We start from the raw sequence: 19,969 nt of genomic DNA on the forward strand, positions 1-19,969 counted from the left end.
GAGCCCAGGCCCGTAGCACACCTAGGTCAGTGCACTTCAGTCTCCCTGATCCATCTTCAGATGAATCAGACCACGAATCTAGTGCGAAACGGGAACAACACCAGAGTAGCTTAGATAGTGAGTGCTCAGAAGAGCCAAGAAGGTCGCATAAGGACGTGCACCAAACCCTTCGCTTACGGCAAATTGACCTACTTGCCAAAGATGTCGAACAATTCGATCCCGATAGTCAAAGAACTAATGTAAATAACTATTTACGAGAAATTGATCGATGCCTGATGAACCTGCCGAACGCCACAACACGTGAAAAACTTAGACTAATCTGGAAAACCTCCAGTAGTAGCGTTCGTGCCCTTTTAGAGACACTACCCCCAAACATTCGTGATAGTTATTCGAAACTTCGCAATTACATGAGGGAAGAATATGCGCCATACACGGACGAAACCTCCGCGATATTGTGTGCATTACAAGTCAAACAAAAACGGTCTGAGGCGCCTCGTGAATATTACAGACGGCTACGTACTGCCTATTTCCAAGATAGTAGCGCACCAGGGTTGGAAGAAGATAGAGGTTTCATATCTCTCTTCTTACATAACCTCCACCCAAGCGTGCGGACCCATGTCACACTGACGTGTCGACAAGGTCGCTATTCGATGAGGGAAATTAGGCGACTAGCCCAAATGACCTGGGAGACCATCGTCAAAACCGCAAACGGAAACGATGATGAACCCAGAGTCCTTAGCCTCCAGGGTGAGGACAAGTCCCCGCTAACCTTAGAAGGAGGCGAAGCTCCAAAAGGGGGACCCACCTGGAAAAATTCCGGTCCAGCCCGATCCTTGCCGAGCCATCACAAGGGTAAGTGGAAAAATCGACAAGGTAAGGCCAGGAGGGACCGAGGGCGAGTCCACAGTGACTATGGCAATCGCCCATCACATGAAAAGGGTCGTAGGGAACAAAACGGTTGGCAGCAAAACCGTCATCCCCGCTCTGACCAGAAACGGCAGAAGCGTTCCGACCGTAGCTCTAAACGTAAGGGTAGAGACGACCAACACAGTGACTCAGACCAACCTGGTGAGTTCCACTCAGAGCTGGACTCTTTAAAAGCCCAGTTGGCTGAGATTAAAGAACTGTTACAGGAGACGTCAGACCCCTCAACAGATAAAACAAAAGAGCCCAAGAAAAATGGCAAAAAGCTATTTGCTGGCATGACTAGGCCAGGAACCACGGGTATATCTCGTGAAAGGGGGAGGAGATCCCTCTGAAACAGCAGGCGAGGGTCAGGATGTAGGGCCCCCCCTGGTGGCGAAGGCAAACACACAAGACGCACCTCTCATGTGCGCTAAAGTCTTCACTACCATTTCTCAGACACACGGCTCTCACAAGGCGACCCAATCCCAACCAGGCCCTGCAACATAAACTTAGCTTCACACAAAACAAAACCCCACAGTCGTTGGATCCCACAAAATATGCACAAACCCGTTGCGACGAGATTAGTGCGAACACTGATCAACCAAACGCCACGCGAGATCAAATTTCCGATGAACTTCAGTTCATGTCTTTGTACACCGAGTCCGATGTCGAAACACCCGACATCGCGACTCCCCCTAGTGGCAAAAATCTCCCTCTATCCATCGACTCAGACACAGACACCCATTTCACTGCTGGTGTAATGGCTGTGCTGTGGAACATGTTAGGCGTCGAGGTGAAATTCCATATCGCGTACCACCCTCAATTCTCTGGTCAGGCTGAACGAGCCATTCAAACCATTGTGAGCATGCTGCGAAAGTATATCACAAACCATGGTAAAATTTGGGATGTGAAACTTCCCTTGGTGCTAAGGGCCATTTGGTCCACCCCTCATTGCGCCACTGAAGTCACACTCTTTGGGATGATGACTGGGCGAGAGTCGGTTCTTCCCCCTTATCTCCTATACAAACCAGAGGCCATGAGCGTCGCGATTGCATACACCGCACATCAACATGTCGCCGACCTACGATGCCACCTACAGTCGACCTTTACAGGTGCCCAAAAGAATCTCGATTCGAGAGTAGAAGGACACAAAGTCTACTACGCCCGAATCTCAGAGAAGTTCCTACCACCCTGGTCGAGACCTTTCGATCGTGGGAAAACCGTTCCCCGTCGCGTATCACATTAGGACATCTAGGCCTAATCAAACGCTTTCATATCGATTTCCATGATAATCGAATCAAACCTTCTGAACAGTCCTCACTCCAAAAGGGGGTGGACGATAGCTAGGCCCATCATGTCCACCTAGGTTGTACGCATCACTCAACCATAAGCGTACACTAACATTCCCGGTCAGACTTCACCAACCCAATGAAGTAATAACCCTTCAGTATAACATGGTAGATAAAATACTAAAATCCGCTATTATTACTGGTGTGTATTCATCGCAAATACACCTGGCATATAGTCTTGGCAGTGCTATCCTCATTTTTGTGAATCCACAAGACTTAGAGATATGCACCCCACTAAAGACATCCACTGGGTCTGCCCAGGCAACCCATACATAACACTACATGCCAAGCTAGATAAGATGGTCTGCGTCTCCGACAGCTTTAGCTGCAGTAGCGCACGCTTTCTAGCCAGACCACCCACTGCTATCACCTTCCCAGAAGATTAGGTTTGCCAACCCAAACACTAATACTTCTTTCCTTCCTTCATTTCTTCTCTTTTCTTGTTTTTTTTATGCATAAGAAATTGAACACTACATGTTTCATGTTCGATGTTTAATTTTTTTTTTGATGTGGTTTTGATCTAGTTAGTTAGATAGTGATTATATGCCCAAAATGCCCATAGTGATTGTATGCCCAAAATGCCTCTGTCTCCAACTCTTACTGGAACTCACAAGTTTACACAGTCTTCGCAGGACACCATGAACTGCACAAGACAACTCTACCTCAAGGACTATGGACACGGCGATGATACGATACGGTGCTCTCAGTGCTACGACTCCGTCATACCCCTGAGACCAAAAGGGGGACTGTAGGTATCATGCCGCCATCTTGTGTCAGAACTACAATTCCCAGGCAACTTCCGCGTGACCTACGTCACGCGTGGGCGGGATCATCTACGTCAGTCCGCCATGCGCGTATAAGTCCAGGCGGAAGCTCCCCCATGTTGTCTCTCGCGTCCGGACTTCAACGAGTCTAGATGCACAAAAGGGACGCTCTCCACTCAAAAAGGCGTCTTCTTTCTTGCAAGATCCATCACTCAGTGCGATTTTTCTTTCTTACCCTTGGCAAAGGTAAACTCTAGAGTCGCGCGATCTTTAAACTCAACCTGAGTTACAACCGGTTTACTTGCATTAGAAGTGACGTCACGACTGCAGCCTAGGCAGTTAAAAGTTAAGAAGCGGTTGAATCCTTTTTAACTCAAAAGCGCTGTGCATCTTATTCTGATCAGAGACTTTTCCTCACGAACGCTGAGGTTCGGACCAAGAATCCTCTGCTTTCCACGGGAACCACCCAAGTGCTCCGCTGGACCCGAAAGTTTTCTACGCCTCCATCACAAGCGTCTCACGTGCTCCCACGGCGAGGCCTGAAACTACACCGGCGAATAGTTCTTCATATCTTGCTAAAGGCAGGATTAAGTAAGATTTTGGCATTTGGGCATAATTAGGATAGTCTTAGGAATTTGCTTTTATTGAAATAGTGTGAATTTAAACCCAGGTTTATTGTTACACTGTTAAAACACGCAGCGTGTTGATTTATTTTGGTTCTATGTTCTGTCAATTGTTTAATAGATAGGTTGTGCATGCTCCTGCTCTCTCTTATTCTGACTAACACTAATCTCCTTATCATACATCTTGACCTTATCAAGGTTTCAGTGAGTTTGGTAATGTTATGAGTGTGGAATCTTTTTGTTACTGAGAACACATGCTCAACAGGCCTGACCAGGACTGATGCACTTTAGACAGCTTCCCTTTGTCTTTAGCAACACGTGCTCAGTAGGCCTCATAAGGCCTAACAAACACCCTTTAGCTAGGCCATAGGGCCTTTCACAAACCCATACTAGCAACACAAGGCTAATCTAGGCCTCCACCACGTGTAGTTAGCTACACCAGGCTAAACACATGGTCAAGTCCTACACACACACACACACACACACACACACACACACACACACACCTCACTGCTTGTATATATTGATTTATTATTTTTCTTTGTATAATAAATTCATTTATTAAACAAACTGTGTTTATTTGTGAATATCTGAAGTCCCCAATCTTCTCAAATAATTCAAAAGGGTGCAAATGTTATATAATATGGTAAGTGGTCTTAATAATTTGGAAATGTACCATAATTTAGCTGTTTGATGATTTATTATTAAGCACCAGGATTAATGGTATGATTCATTGAACGATTCACTAAACGATTCATTGAATGATTCACTAAATGATTCATTAAACGATTCATTGAACGATTCACTAAATGATTCACTGAATGAGACTGATTCTATGGTATGATTCAATTCAAATGAGTCAAAGTAAACGATTCAATGGGATTGATTCATTTTAATTATTAACCTTCAAAATTTAATAAGACTGATTTAACGAGATTGATCACTTAATATCAATAATTAACTGATTGCACCCACACCATGCATGAATTATTATCAGTATGACAAGTATACCTCTCTCTATACGGTATATATATATTTTTTCAATGTTATTGAATGATATATTACTGTACCTTTATATCAAATAACAAGTATTGTCTCCTCTTTTTCTTTTTGTTACCAAATAGTTGTTAATTTGTTAATTTATTATCTTTTTCATACATCTCATCTCATCTCATTATCTCTAGCCGCTTTATCCTGTTCTACAGGGTCGCAGGCAAGCTGGAGCCTATCCCAGCTGACTACGGGCGAAAGGCGGGGTACACCCTGGACAAGTCGCCAGGTCATCACAGGGCTGACACATAGACACAGACAACCATTCACACCTACGGTCAATTTAGAGTCACCAGTTAACCTAACCTGCATGTCTCTGTGGGGGAAACCGGAGCACCCGGAGGAAACCCACGCGGACACGGGGAGAACATGCAAACTCCACACAGAAAGGCCCTCGCCGGCCCCGGGGCTCGAACCCAGGACCTTCTTGCTGTGAGGCGACAGCGCTAACCACTACACCACCGTGCCGCCCCCTTTTTCATACATATTTAAGTATTATATTAATTCATATAAAATATTTTTTTCTTTGTAAACATGAGTCTGCCTTGATTAGCAGTGCGCTATTTGCAGACTTGTGTAGTCTATTATATGTTTATATGTAATTGAAATAAAAGATTGATTGATTGAAGTGCGCATGCTCTCTACATAAACACTGTCTAGTGCAGACATCCCAAGTCTCCCGGAAGTTCCGGGAGTCTCCCACATATTGATAGTGGCTCCCTGATGCCCGCAAATTGGAGAATATCTCCCGGAATCTAGAGCAAGCGAGCAAGAGCGTGCACACGAAACATTAATGTCTGTATCGTGCATATGACGGAGTGCGCGAGGGACAGCGAGAGAGACTGCATGTGTGTCTGTTCATGTAGCGAATGCTAGACAAAGCGCATCCTGATTGGTTTACAGACATCCAAACTCATTTCAGGGAGGTGTCGTGACACCCCCCTTCGCTGATGGGAAAAAAGTAATGCGTCATGACACCTCCCTGAAATGAGTTTCTGCAGGCTGGGATGTCTGCTAGTGTGCATGCTCCATTGTTCACAGACTCGTGTTTCTACCTCCGTTTAACATGTCGCAATATATTAAGGCACAGCAACAGGTCTGAAAAGCTACATTTCCCCCCATATGTTTCACAGTAACTCAAATATGGGTCAATATATGACAAAGCATTCAGTTGCTGTCCCACCAATAATCCTTGCAGGACAAGTTTTACTCATGACATGTTAATTGAATTTAAGTTAGCTTAACCAAGCCAACGGCTAGCATGAAGCTAGCGCTCCCATTCATTTTCGCCAGGTCACGGTGTTTTGGAAAACTTCATAGGAAATTCATCACAGACCGATTGTTGAGTGACATTAACCAAAGCTAGCAAACATATACATGATCTGTTAACAGGACTTCTTGCAACGTTAACTTACCGTCACAGAAATAGCAGCATGGTGAGCTTTAGATGACTCTTGAGGTCGATCGTATTCTTGCCACGTAGTTTATAGCCACAGCGTGTACCTCTGTCTCCCACTACAAGGCATTCCGTTTTATTTCTGCTGGATTATGTGTAAAGTATGTCCATAAATCATCGCGTCTTTTCCGCCCACCAAGCCCTTGTGCTGGCGTTGCCGCCGCCATGGTCCATGAACTGTGTGCACTGTGCCTGGTGGGCGTGGCCAAACAAGGACAGGATGCAGTGCATCGCTGATATTTTCAGCATTTGGCAGATAGGTTGCACGCGCCGTTGGAGGAAATGCCATGCATTTTGATAGTCCTATAGCCAACCCACTAACATTTTCGTCTCGTCTCGTCAACGAAAACAACAGATATGTCTCGTCATATTTTCGTGATCAAAGACTTATGTTTAGCTCGTCACTGTCTCATTTTAGTCATGAAAAAAGGTGCGTTAACGAAATAATTTCGTCATCGTTAACGAAAACACTGATATATATATATATATATATATATATATATATATATATATATATATATATATTTAAAATGTTATCCCTGGCATTGAGAAACCATTGTAACTCTTTACCACAGTTAAAGAACATACATCTTGGTTTGCTTAGGTGTTTGCAATTAGGGGTTTAAATAAATTGCTTTGTGGTCTTTGCGATGAAACACACAGTACGCATGAGCTACAGTACAACTTAGAATCGTTCGTTGAATATTTAAAATCACCAAACTATCCTTATGTTTCCACTGAGGCTGACTAGGGTGAAATAGTTTGCAAACATGTTTTGTTCACTCCCATGCTGTTTCCCTCAGACTTGGGATATATGTGACCGCAACAACGACCACAAAGCAAATTTGGAGCCTTTGAACCGTTTCTTCTGCCAATCAGTTTCGATCACCCATAAAGTCCCAGCAGCTCCTTTCAGAGACAAACCATGTCTTGCCAATGGCTTGCAGATGGATTGCAAAAGCAGTGAGATGTTATCGTTCTGCTTAAATAACAAGTGTCTAGACTGGGTAACGCTGCATACTGAAGCCATTGGCAGTGCTGGTGTAGGCGTAGTAGAAAAAGCATGCAGTAACAAAAGGGATATGACTACAATCAGGTAGTCTGGTGGATACAGGAAGCTATTTATAGTCAACCACAACGTTTGGATTCCTAAGAAGCGTTTCTGTGCAAATATTAACACTTTCACCACTGCGTAACTTTTTCCAGGAGGGATTTCTTGATTACAATGAGGCTGGAATAGGGGTCTGTAGTGGTGAAAGGGTTAAGGTGGAATGTGTGGGTTCCCAATCTCTTTTGGAAACTTTTGTTTTTATTTCTATTATTTTACGCTTACATGACATGAGTGATATGATACTGGCACAGTATTGGGGATAAATCTGTTCTACATGGCTAAACCAATAAAACCAGCATACCCAAATTTAAAAAATGTAGAGCATGATCTTATTCTGAGAAATATATTTCTGTGGATGAGTGAGTCAAACCTACCTGTTTCACATGGATCTCATACTCCCCGTTCAGCTTCCTCCCTCTGAAATACTTTGCCCTGGCAAGAAAAAAAAAACAACAAAAACAAAAGCCAATGTTTCAGATGGCACTTTAAATCTTTACCATAATTAAATTTTGGGTTATGTATTTCTGTGCATGTAAAACAGCTCATATTCACTCTGATCATACTTAAAAGGCAGGTAAGAACAGTATTCCCTTTGTTTAACACCATACGCAGGAACATGCATCAGAAGGTTTCTCAATAAACCACTGTGATGTAAAACCAGATGCTAAACCATATCAGTAATTAACCAAAGTGTTATTTATCAGAACAGTGGTTTTACAGGCATTTGTATTTCAACCAGTCCACCATGTGCACCTTTATAAATAGTGGGATTCATGGCAGTTTAACAAGCCCTTTTTTTAACTTTAATAACTCCCAACTGTTGAAAACGTCGCTTAGAAACATGTCTGACCTGGTAAATGGCTAAAACATACGCTTTGTAGCTGTAAAGGGGCTCAAGGTATATGATCAACCCACACTCTCGGTTTTATCACATCAGTTAAAATTTTATGCTTTTCTCACACTATATGGCCAAACTTGTGTGACCAGCTGACTATAACACTCCTGTGTGCTTGTTAAATATCACATTCCCACAAGAGATTTACTCCTCCCTTTACTGTTATAATAACCTCCACGCTTCTCTGGGAACCGTAGGTGCTAAAGAAGGCAACTGGACTTGCTTGAAATCCTTGAAGACGTTTCACCTCTCATCCGAAAGGCTTCTTCAGTTCTGTCTGATTAGTGGGGGGTTCCAAATATTTATCTTCTAGTGGACCAAAAGCAAACCTAAGGAGGGTTGTTGAGGTCACATGGGTCGATGACCTGCTCAGTCATCCTGTAGGTTGTTAGGGTCACTGGGGGCTGGGTGTGAACGGTGTTAGGATGACCTGTGGGTTATTGGCTCTCTCTGCCATCATGCAAGTCATGAAAGTCAGTTGAGTCTTGGTGTGGATGTGTATTCAGTTTTCTGGGAAGTGTGCCAAGGACTGCATTGTAGGTGGCTGATAAGTGGTGTCTCAGACCACCTCCTCTGTTCAGTGATGGTTGTTCCAGGTTGACGAAGATGGCTTCTTTTACTCCTCTTTCAAACTACCAGTCTTCTTTGGCTAAAATGCATACATTGCAGTCCTGAAATGAGTGTCCTTTGTTATTGAGATGAAGATAGACTGCAGAGTCCTAGCCTGAAGAACTGGCTCTCCTATGTTGAGCCATGTGCTTGTGAAGCGTTTGTTATGTTTCACCAATGAACAGGTCTGTGCATTCCTCACTGCATTAAATTGCGTACACTATGTAGTCCTGTTTGTGTCCAGGTAGTCTGTCCTTAGGGCAGACCTATTTCTGCCTCAGAGTGTTACTGGGTCTGAAATGCACAGGAATGTTGTGTTTGTAGAAGATACTCTGGAGTTTCTCAGATTGTCATTCCCTACACTTCTGGACTATGTTCTTGCGTTTGTTGCGGTTTTCTTCCCTGTCCGTTACATTTCTTTTTCTGGTCTTGATGAAAGCCCAGTTGGGATACCCGCACTTCTGAAGTGCTTCCTTGTGTTTTTGCCCCTTCTCTTTTCCCTCTACCATTGTAGGACTGTTCTGAGCCCTGTCATGTAAGGTCCTAATAACACCCAATTTGTGTTCCAGTGGGTGGCGAGAGTCAAACAGTAGGTACTGGTCTGTGTGTGTGGGTTTCCGGTAAACATTGATGCTCAGGCTTCTGTCTTGTTTCTTGTTTGGCCAGTTGCCTTCTTTAGTACCTCCAGTTTACGATGACCTGGATGACTGAGAACCTTCACAGACACTCTTCAGGGAAGGGTTTCCTCTAGAGTTTGGGGCATGGCTGTGTGGATTTTTGATAATTCAGCTACAAGAGGATTAGTGAGATCAGGTACTGATGCTCGGTGATGAGGTCTGGGGTGCAGTCAGTGTTCCAGTTCATCCCAAAGGTGTTTAGTGAGGTTGAGGTCAGGGCTCTGCACAGGACACTCGAGGTCTTTTTGACTGTCTTTTCATCGAGCTCACTTTGTGCATTGTGATGCCTCTTAGTTCCAATGAAGGGAGATTATAACCCTACAAAGACATTCTAAACAAAATTACAGGCATTTAAGCAGAGACCCACTATGACGTACAGTGGTACTTGAAAGTTTGTGAACCCTTTAGAATTTTCTATATGTCTGCATAAATTTGACCTAAAACATCATCAGATTTTCACACAAGTCCTAAAAGTAAATAAAGAGAACCCAGTTAAACAAATCAGACAAAAATATTATACTTGGTCATTTCTTCCCTGCAGATTAGCAGTTAATTTGAAGGTGAAATTAGAGTCAGGTGCTTTCAATCAATGGGATGACAATCAGGTGTGAGTGGGCACCCTGTTTTATTTAAAGAACAGGGATCTATCAAAGTCTAATCTTCACAACACATGTTTGTGGAAGTGTATCATGGCACGAACAAAGGAGATTTCTGAGGACCTCAGAAAAAGCATTGTTGATGCTCATGAGGCTGGAAAAGGTTACAAAACCATCTCTAAAGAGTTTGGACTCCACCAATCCACAGTCAGACAGACTGTGTACAAATGGAGGAAATTCAAGACCATTGTTACGCTCCCCAGGAGTGGTCGACCAACAAAAATCACTTCAAGAGCAAGGCATGTAATAGTCGGCGAGGTCACAAAGGACCCCAGGGTAACTTCTAAGCAACTGAAGGCCTCTCTCACATTGGCTAATGTTAATGTTCATGAATCCACCATCAGGAGAACACTGAACAGCAATGGTGTGCATGGCAGGGTTGCAAGGAGAAAGCCACTGCTCTCCAAAAAGAACATTGCTGCTCATCTGCAGTTTGCTAAAGATCACGTGGACAAGCCAGAAGGCTATTGGAAAAATGTTTTGTGGACAGATGAGACCAAAATAGAACTTTTTGGTTTAAATGAGAAGCGTTATATTTGGAGAAAGGAAAACACTGCATTCCAGCATAAGAACCTTATCCCATCTGTGAAACATGGTGGTGGTAGTATCATGGTTTGGGCCTGTTTTACTGCATCTGGGCCAGGACGGCTTGCCATCATTGATGGAACAATGAATTCTGAATTATACCAGCGAAGTCTAAAGGAAAATGTCAGGACATCTGTCCATGAACTGAATCTCAAGAGAAGGTGGGTCATGCAGCAAGACAACGACTCTAAGCACACAAGTCGTTCTACCAAAGAATGGTTAAAGAAGAATAAAGTTAATGTTTTGTTTTGGCCAAGTCAAAGTCCTGACCTTAATCCAATCGAAATGTTGTGGAAGGACCTGAAGCAAGCAGTTCATGTGAGGAAACCCACCAACATCCCAGAGTTGAAGCTGTTCTGTACGGAGGAATGGGCTAAAATTCCTCCAAGCTGGTGTGCAGGACTGATCAACAGTTACCGGAAACGTTTAGTTGCAGTTATTGCTGCACAAGGGGGTCACACCAGATACTGAAAGCAAAGGTTCACATACTTTTGCTACTCACAGATATGTAATATTGGATCATTTTCCTCAATAAATAAATGACCAAGTATGATATTTTTGTCTCATTTGTTTAACTGGGTTCTCTTTATCTACTTTTAGGACTTGTGTGAAAATCTGATGATGTTTTAGGTCATATTTATGCAGAAACATAGAAAATTCTAAAGGGTTCACAAACTTTCAAGCACCACTGTACACCAAGCACACACATGCCACATAGGGAGCAATTGGGGGTTAGCCATGGATTTTCCTGTCAGTCCTGGGAATCGAACCAGCAGCCCTTTGGGCCCAAGGCTACTTCTCTAATCTTTAGGCCATAGCTGCAATTGTATGTCATCTTTGTGTCAACAGTTTGGAGAAGAACCACATATGGATGTGATGGTCAGGTGTCCGCAAACTTGGCCATACAGTGCATCTCTACTTTACTTATTCAGGGTCAGTAATCCGCAGCTCTGTCTGTTCTTTGTTGTAGGCTGTGGTCATGACAATGCCCTACTCCTTTTTAAGGCTTCCACCCTTAACAGTGAAAACGCGAAGGGTTCTTAAACCAGTTTGTAACGATCCTAGTATATATTCATGGCATTTAGCAAACACTCTTATCCAGAGCGACGTACAACGTACCCAGAGCAGCCTGGGAAACAGTTGGAGGTTAGGTGCCTTGCTCAAGGGCACTTTAGCTATTCCTGCTTGTCTAGGGAATCGAACTGGCAACCTTTTGGTCCCAAAGCTGCTTCTCTAACCATTAGGCCATAGCTTCCCCAAGTTTGAGGAAGGGTAGTCCAATTTTGATACGCCCTGTGTAGGGTTATGTGTATCACATCCAACCAGTGAGTGATGATATGTCCATGGATGTACAGAAATGTCATGTGATAACCATAAAGCCCCTTACCACTGATATAACTTTTCTGCCTTTGCAAAGACGTTTCACCCAGAGAATATCTGTACAAGCCTACCCATCACCCAAGGGCCTTATTCAAGACATGTGATCCACTTGCAAAGAGGAAACTTTCTGGTATGTGACTTGTGGACTAGGACAGACTGAACCATAAACATATCTAGTTCAATGATAACAAAAGACAAACATAACATACCACACTCGCCTACATTCACACCTACAGACCAAAAAAAAAAAAACAAGCAAGGCCTCTAAAGCCTCTCTGCCCAGAATGGATTACACTAGAGTGAGTCATGTGTTTGGATTAAAGCTGATATCTGCAGTAGGGAGTAAAACAAAATAATCAAAAAACTAAGACGTTCTCTGCTTTAGGATGAGAAACCAAGAGTTACAATGATTCACATTGTAGTGACAGCATTGCCATAAATATAACAGAATAACAATTCACCCAATTTGAATAACCATTGGGCAATTTCAAGCAGTCAGTTGAACTAATCCACATGTCTTTGGACTGTGGGAGGAAACCAGAACACCCAGAGGAAACCCATGCAGGCACGAAGAGAATATGCAAATTCCACACAGAAAGACCCCAGTCAACCGTGAGGTTCAAACCCAAAACCTTCTTGCTATGATGGGACAGCAAATTTCTGCCATGTGTTTATAGTTCCGAAGTGCTATGAAGATCTCAATAAGGGAATTATCAGGGCTGATTAGCAGACAAAGGCAAAAAAAAAATATGCAGAAAATATGTGAAAGCTGTTGTGAGACAGAAAACAAGATTTAGGACATTTAAAAGAAAGTGACAGGCTGATGGAAGGAATGAGGGAGGAAGATGGTGGAGATGGTCTGGTGAAAGCTGATGTGTGTGGCATCAATGTGGCCCACAAAGAGAGCAAGAGCTGAGAACGGGGTCATGTCCGTCAGGGGCTGGCTGGGTCTCCAAGCTACATGATCCCTCGCTTCTGGAATGCTCACAGAGGAAAAGAGAGACAGAGAGAGAGAGACAGACAGAGAGAGAGAGAGAGAGAGAGAGAGAGATGGCAAGAGACGAGAGTCATCTGCTATTGAGGCACAAACACTCTCACTCTGCTTCATCACATCTATGGGAAATATGAATTCCTTTACACATTTTTTCTACCTTGTTTCTTTGTCTTGTCCGTTCACTTCAACACATTTGTCTCATTATGAATTTATATGAATTATGGTCATGTAGTATAAGGTAGAACTAACACAAGATGGTATAAGAATGAATTGCAATGAGATTACTCTTCACACCCTTCTACCTAAACGGCACGGTTACCATCCATCCGTTATCTGTAACCGCTTATCTTGTGCAGGGTCGTGGGCAAGCTGGAGCCTATCCCAGCTGACTATGGGTGAGAGGCGGGGTACACCCTGGACAAGTCGCTAGATCATCACAGGGCTGACACACCAAGACAAGCAACCATTCACACTCACATTCGCACCTACGGTCAATTTAGAGTCACCAGTTAACCTAACCTGCATGTCTTTGGACTGTGGGGGAAACCGGAGCACCCGGAGGAAACCCACGCGGACACGGGGAGAACATGCAAACTCCACACAGAAAGGCCCCCGTCGGCCGCTGGGCTCGAACCCAGAACTTTCTTGCTGTGAGGAGACCGTGCTAACCACTACACCACCGTGCCGCCCTGTAAATGGCACCATTACCTCTTTTGGTAACTGATGACTTGTGTTACATGTGGTACTTGACAGGTTTCCTCCTTTTACATTTTGGTTTATGTGCTCAGGTCTGTTGTTCCTTTCTAAACCTTTCTCTGCTCCTTGTCTGGTCACTGTTTTGTTATCCGATTGTGGGCACCTGTACTTTGTTTACTTTGAATTAATTTATCTATTTATACCCTGTTGTGTCAATGTATTGTTGGGAATCTTATGTACTTCCCTTAATCGTTGGTTATCTTTAATTCCCAACCACTATCCAGCTGCTCCCAATCACATAACATCTACCAACCAGAGGCATGAGACTCAGGCTTCCTCTGAAACACATGAAGCCAGCCAGCATTATCTTTTAAAACTGCTGCTCATGCTACATCACATATGGGTATCTGACACACACTGAGAAAAACGCTATCTGCCCTCTTCCACACACATGAGCTCACAGACACCTATGATTGGGTAGGGTCAGTCTGATTGCCAAGGGAGAGTGTAACATCCCCCCGTCCAGAGAAGCATGAACAATTTTGTTCTCTTGAACTCTCGACCGCAGGTAGCTCCAGCACTATCATTCGAACTGGATGGCAAACCATTTTTTCATGGAGCATTAGGTGCTTTCGGACAGGAGGAACATTTTCATACTTCTTAGAATTGCTGGAGGAAGTATGCCCTTTTTTTGTGTTTGCAATGCAGGAACTGAGAACGATCATAGGAACCATGAGTAATGCAAGTGTATGGTGATTGGTCGAACATGAGCCAATGCAGCAGCGGCAACCACCATTTTAAAAACATCCATGTAAAACATTAGCCATATAAACAACAGCTCTTAAATGTTAGCGGTAAAAACAAATGGTACAACAGAGAAGTCCAGGCTTTACTGAGTGTATATGCGACAGGAAATATAAAGTGATTTTGATGCATCTAAGCAAAATATAAAAATCTTCACTAGCATTTCCTGGGAACGTCACTCTAGGAAGTGGCTTACATCACTTCAGCGTTCCGCCTGGTGGTGTGAATGCAAACAAGAAAAAAAGAAAAAACACTCCACCCTTGAAGGGACATAGTTCACTGAGGAGCTCCCCAGTGAGTAGTTCCTCTCAATAAATCCCTAGAACATTTTTGGTCCATTTGGTCAAGTGCCTGTTGTCATACAGGACCAGGTTTGGGTCTCTTAGTTCCAGTGAAGGGAAAGTGTACTGCTACATCATATAAAGCCATTCTATACAACTGTGTGCTTCAAACTTTGTAGCAACAGTTTGGGGAAGAACCACATATGGACATGATGGTCAGGTGTCCACAAACTTTTGGCTATATAGTGTATGTGATATATGAGAACAGATGCAGATAGTTTATACGGTACTGAGCATCAATAAGCCATATGCTTATCCTACTGCTTAAAGAAAATGCCCAGTACACTATCGTCAGGCTTCAACTGAAAATGATGTGTTGCATATTTCGGGTGTTTTAAGCTCCAAATTATTTTGCCATCTGGTTTGGTGCAGGTTAATGTTTCTTCCTTCTGAAGACATTCCTTGCCAATGCCCTCATGAGTAATTTTCAATAAATAGATGCTGTTTGGCTTTATGAAACACTGAAATAGAGAGCTCAATAAAGCCTCATTGTTATCAAAATGTCAAATTGGTCTCTGTGGCTAAATCTCTCTGAGCTGAGGTCAGAAATTCACTCATTGCTGACTTTGTATCTGTGAGCACGGCGTAGACACGTGGACAGAAGTCTCTATTGTCCCTCGGACGTCGCCTTGGAGCAGAGTTTGTGTTTTTTGGATGCATGAACAGAAAAGCTGTTCTGTATCACACAGCAAAGCAGCAAAATGAAGGGATTGTTGATGACGATTTCAGCTTGCTCGCTAACCAATTAGGACATGCGACACACATCAGTATTAGCAACAAGGACGAAAGATCCTTAACCATGTATGCAAGTCCATTCTGCAATATTATGGAGGATTCTCATTAGAACCCACAGACTTCTCATACTGTAGTCTCACTCGAGTGTGTATTAGACAAAGATGAGAAAGTGAAAGGTAAAGACTTCTCCAATGCAAATGCTGTAAACATTTGCAAAAGCTAGCTCAGAGATGAAAACTGCTTTCGAAATGAAGTAGCGAACATGAGAGGTTGATCATTTTAAAAAGATGAGGGGTAAGAGCCAAATCAGACAAATCAGACAAATCCATATCAGCAGAGAAAATGGATTGCTGCTCAGGTGTAAACAGTATATTTACATTTTATCCTTTATCTGTTGCGAACTCAGGTATTCTAATAAAGTGGACAGTGATCATACATTAGGGATGTAACCAAATACCAGACACTATATTCAAAACAGATACAAGTGACCGGTTTTGACTTTCATACGAGTGTGAAATGAAACAGTTAGATATGAAGTTCTTTGGACAAAGAAAGCCTTGTGCTATTTACTCAGTGTTCATTCATGCATCCTTAGTAACTGCCTGGTCAGGGTCATGGTGGTTTAAATTACGCTACTAGGAACAGAAATGGGACCAACCAAATAAAGAAAATATTGTTGGCTGGTACAAACAAACAACCTAACAGCGTCAGTAGGACTGAATAAAAATCCCATTTACATCTCAAGTTGAGACCAATTATTAACTTGATTGATGTAGCTGAGGTTGTGGAACTGTTATAGCCAGCATGTGATTTAGAGACCTCACAGATTTAGGCCACACCCACTCCAGCCTGAAAGGACGTATTCTGGACCAATTTCTTTTTTTTTTTTTATATGAAAGAATGTCCCTTTACACACTCATCCAGAAGGGTAATTTTGCACAAGGCCATCTGTCTACAGCAGAAAAAAATAAAATAACAAAACGCGTCTGGAAAAATCCCAAGGGAGTCTGGAGCCAGAATGACGTTATCTGAGGAAGCGCCAGCAGGCTGCGTGAGCTTGTGCAGTTTCAGTGCACAGCCTGTGTAGGCCAAGCGCTCCCATTTCTCTCTCATTGTCCGGTCTTTTGGGAAACGATGAGTATTAATCCCATCAAGATTGGTGTTGCTACACCCTCCTACGATACATCTGTTAACCATTTTAATAATTACGCGATAACGTTGAAGAAATTTGCAGGAAACCACCAGGTCGTTTTCTCATAAACAAACCAGCGCTGATGTAGGATTCAGAAGGAGGCGTTCCGCACGTGACATCACGAAAATCAATGTTTGCCAGGAAATCCAAATGCCAAGTTTTTTCAGAGGCGGACCAATTCGCCTCAAATGGCTTGATTTCAACTGAATTTTTCTGGTATTGCGCAAGGTAAAAAAATTGCAGAGAATGCAGAATGTTACAGATATTTGACCAAAGTTTAATATAAAATAGGAGAATTACATTGATCTTGCTCCTGAATTTACCCGTGATATGCACTTTAAATCCAAATGAAGATATAGATAGACTGCAGTCCTGCTATAACGAAGTCTTTTACTATGAACTTTTGCATATAATGAACCAAGTTCGTGTCCCCCGCTTTTAATGACAATGAGTCGGAGGCCAAGTTTACATTAGACCGTATCTGTCTCGTTTTCTTCGCGGATGCACTGTCCGTTCACATTAAAACGCTGGGAAACGGGAATCCGCCAGAGCCCACGTAGTCAATCCAGTTCGTATCTGATCCGGTGCTGTGTAAACATTGAGGATACGCGGATACGTTGTGCTGAGCTCTAGCTGACGTCGTCATTGGACAACGTCACTGTGACATCCACCTTCCCGATTCGCTGGCGTTGGGATCTCACACACAGCGGCTCAGTCCCGAATCACTGCTCGTGCGCTTCACTCGCGCGCTCTGTGAGCTGCGCAGGGCCGGAGTGCACACCCTCCAGAGGGCACTCGCTGTTCAGGGCGGAGTGATTTGGAGCGCAGGAGGAAGCGCTGAGCTGCACTGAGGTTTATTTACACATTTCAACCTCCTTCAGGCGCTTAAACTCAGTGAGAACATGAACATCACAGCCAGGTGTGTTTATCTGCTGGAGAAGGTGTTCGCTTGCCATCCTTCCACTTGCAAGTGGTGAGTGACTTGTGCATGCCCGATATGCACTGGGATCATGTGACGTGCCGTCTAATTAGTCATGTGATTAGCGTATCCGTGTATTGGCGTTGCTGTGTGCACGCGAATCGTTTTAAAAACGTTAATCTGATGATCCGCTGATTCGAAATAATGTAAACAGGGCCGGAGTCTTCAAAAAAAAAAAACATCATTAAGCCATGCGCTCCTCTAATCAATTCTGCAGTCAAGTTAACAATGCGTGTTAATGCCATGAAACAAAGACTTAACTAGCCTCGCTTAGGTGTTGATCACTAACAATTATTGAGAACACTCACTCACTTCAAAAATCCTTTAAAAGGACTTTTATAAGCCAAAAGTAGGCATATCAGGTGAAAATTCAAATTCAGTCCAAATTGCTTGAACCTGGTCTCTTTGAGTTCAGAACTGAATGCAGAACATACTTTTTACAGAATATGTTTATCTGTTCTTGAGATATTACAAATCAAAGATTGAAGGAACGGCTTAGTTTTTTCGAAAACTGCCGTAATATTCTGTATGAGGATCACATGGGCCTCATTAACCAATGAGATCAAATGTTTTTTCTTAATAACTTTTCTATTTTTCAAGATATTTACATGGAAATTGGCAAGCACATATATGGTTGTATACTGAATACAAATTTAAAAAAATTAGTAAAACCAAATTATGCAAAGTAGTATTTCATTAGTATTACTTATGCTAATTAGGTAAACATGTTAAATCGGTACACTCAATAAAAAATAAAAGATTACTTCAGATACCCTCTTTGTGCTCTGTAGGACTTTGTATTTCTCAAAAGTAGGGCCTACTAGTGTTTATATTAAAGAATATAAATAACATTCACAGCTTTCAAAGCTAACCTTGAAATAAACTGTTCGAGCCACATCCGATAAACAATTCACATTAACTGAATTGAAATTGACACTCGCGTTTCTGACTTCCGGTTTTTTAAAATCTCATTCCGACCATTAAGATCTCAATATTTTTCATCAAAACAACTACAGTTATATTCTAAAATAGTTATTTATTTACAGGAATCAGTTTGATTTGAAAAAAAAAAGTAGGTAAAGCTATGAAAACTCACTTCAAAGTCTCCTGTGAATCATAACATCAAAACTAGCAGACGGAAAATTTTGCTGAATACTTCATCAAAAACAGTGAGAACGAGAGAACATCCCTATAAAAGTTATCTGATTGATATTCACGAGTAATCCAGTCGGAAACCGATCAGGAGAGAGAGAGAGACTGACCACTTTCCTGTGACTCAAAAAGAAAAGCACCGGCAGTTTCCCGACGTCCCGTGAGCAGAGAGTGAACTCTGTTGTATCAGCTTCAACCTGCCAGTACTCCCAAAGTACTGAACAGATCTTAACTAGACACATTTCTTTGGAAAGCAGAAATAATAAGCTTTTTAATGATGGTATTCATTATAGAAAATATTCAAGAGTGAAGCAGCGGCACGGTGGTGTAGTGGTTAGCACTGTCACCTCACAGCAAGAAGGTCCTGGGTTCGAGTCCCGTGGCCGGTGAGGGCCTTTCTGTGTGGAGTTTGCATGTTCTCCCCGTGTCCGCGTGGGTTTCCTCCGGGTGCTCTGGTTTCCACCACAGTCCAAAGACATGCAGGTTAGGTTAACTGGTGACTCTAAATTGACCGTAGGTGTGAATGTGAGTGTGAATGGTTGTCTGTGTCTATGTGTCAGCCCTGTGATGACCTGGCGACTTGTCCAGGGTGTACCCCGCCTTTCGCCTGTAGTCAGCTGGGATAGGCTCCAGCTTGCCTGCGACCCTGTAGAACAGGATAAAGCGGCTACAGATAATGAGATGAGATTCAAGAGTAAAGCAATGACATATTTGGAAACTTAGATAATCGTCTGCATGCACAATTTTCACACCACGACCAGCGAGTATCTGATACGCCTATTAAAAGCAGTTTTACTTGAGACTTTACTCTGTAAGCACTGTTGTCATGGCTAATCGTTGTCACATCCACGTGCTCTGAGTGCACATGTGCAGCGCCATTAGTAGTGATTACCATGCACCTGTTCTGGATTAGAGCACAATCACAGCACACAGTCACAGAGACTTATTTCACATATTTACTTTGTAAATATATAAGTGAATTAAGCATAAAGATAAACACAGTTGGTCTTGTTTT

The 19,969-nt window shown here is 42.8% G+C and overlaps 1 protein-coding gene across 2 annotated transcripts in view; it reads right to left on the reverse strand.

The window, feature by feature from the left end:
* syn3 (synapsin III) overlaps positions 1-19,969 on the reverse strand; it is a 275,871-nt gene that overhangs the window by 209,028 nt on the left and 46,874 nt on the right. For both annotated transcript variants that reach the window (XM_060902881.1, XM_060902882.1), the window contains exon 3: positions 7,634-7,691. In XM_060902881.1, coding sequence (XP_060758864.1) covers positions 7,634-7,691 — 58 coding nt within the window. The remainder of the gene's footprint in view (positions 1-7,633; positions 7,692-19,969) is intronic.

The sequence above is a fragment of the Neoarius graeffei genome, chromosome 21 (genome assembly GCF_027579695.1).
Source record: "Neoarius graeffei isolate fNeoGra1 chromosome 21, fNeoGra1.pri, whole genome shotgun sequence".
Classification (NCBI taxonomy): Eukaryota; Metazoa; Chordata; class Actinopteri; order Siluriformes; family Ariidae; genus Neoarius; species Neoarius graeffei.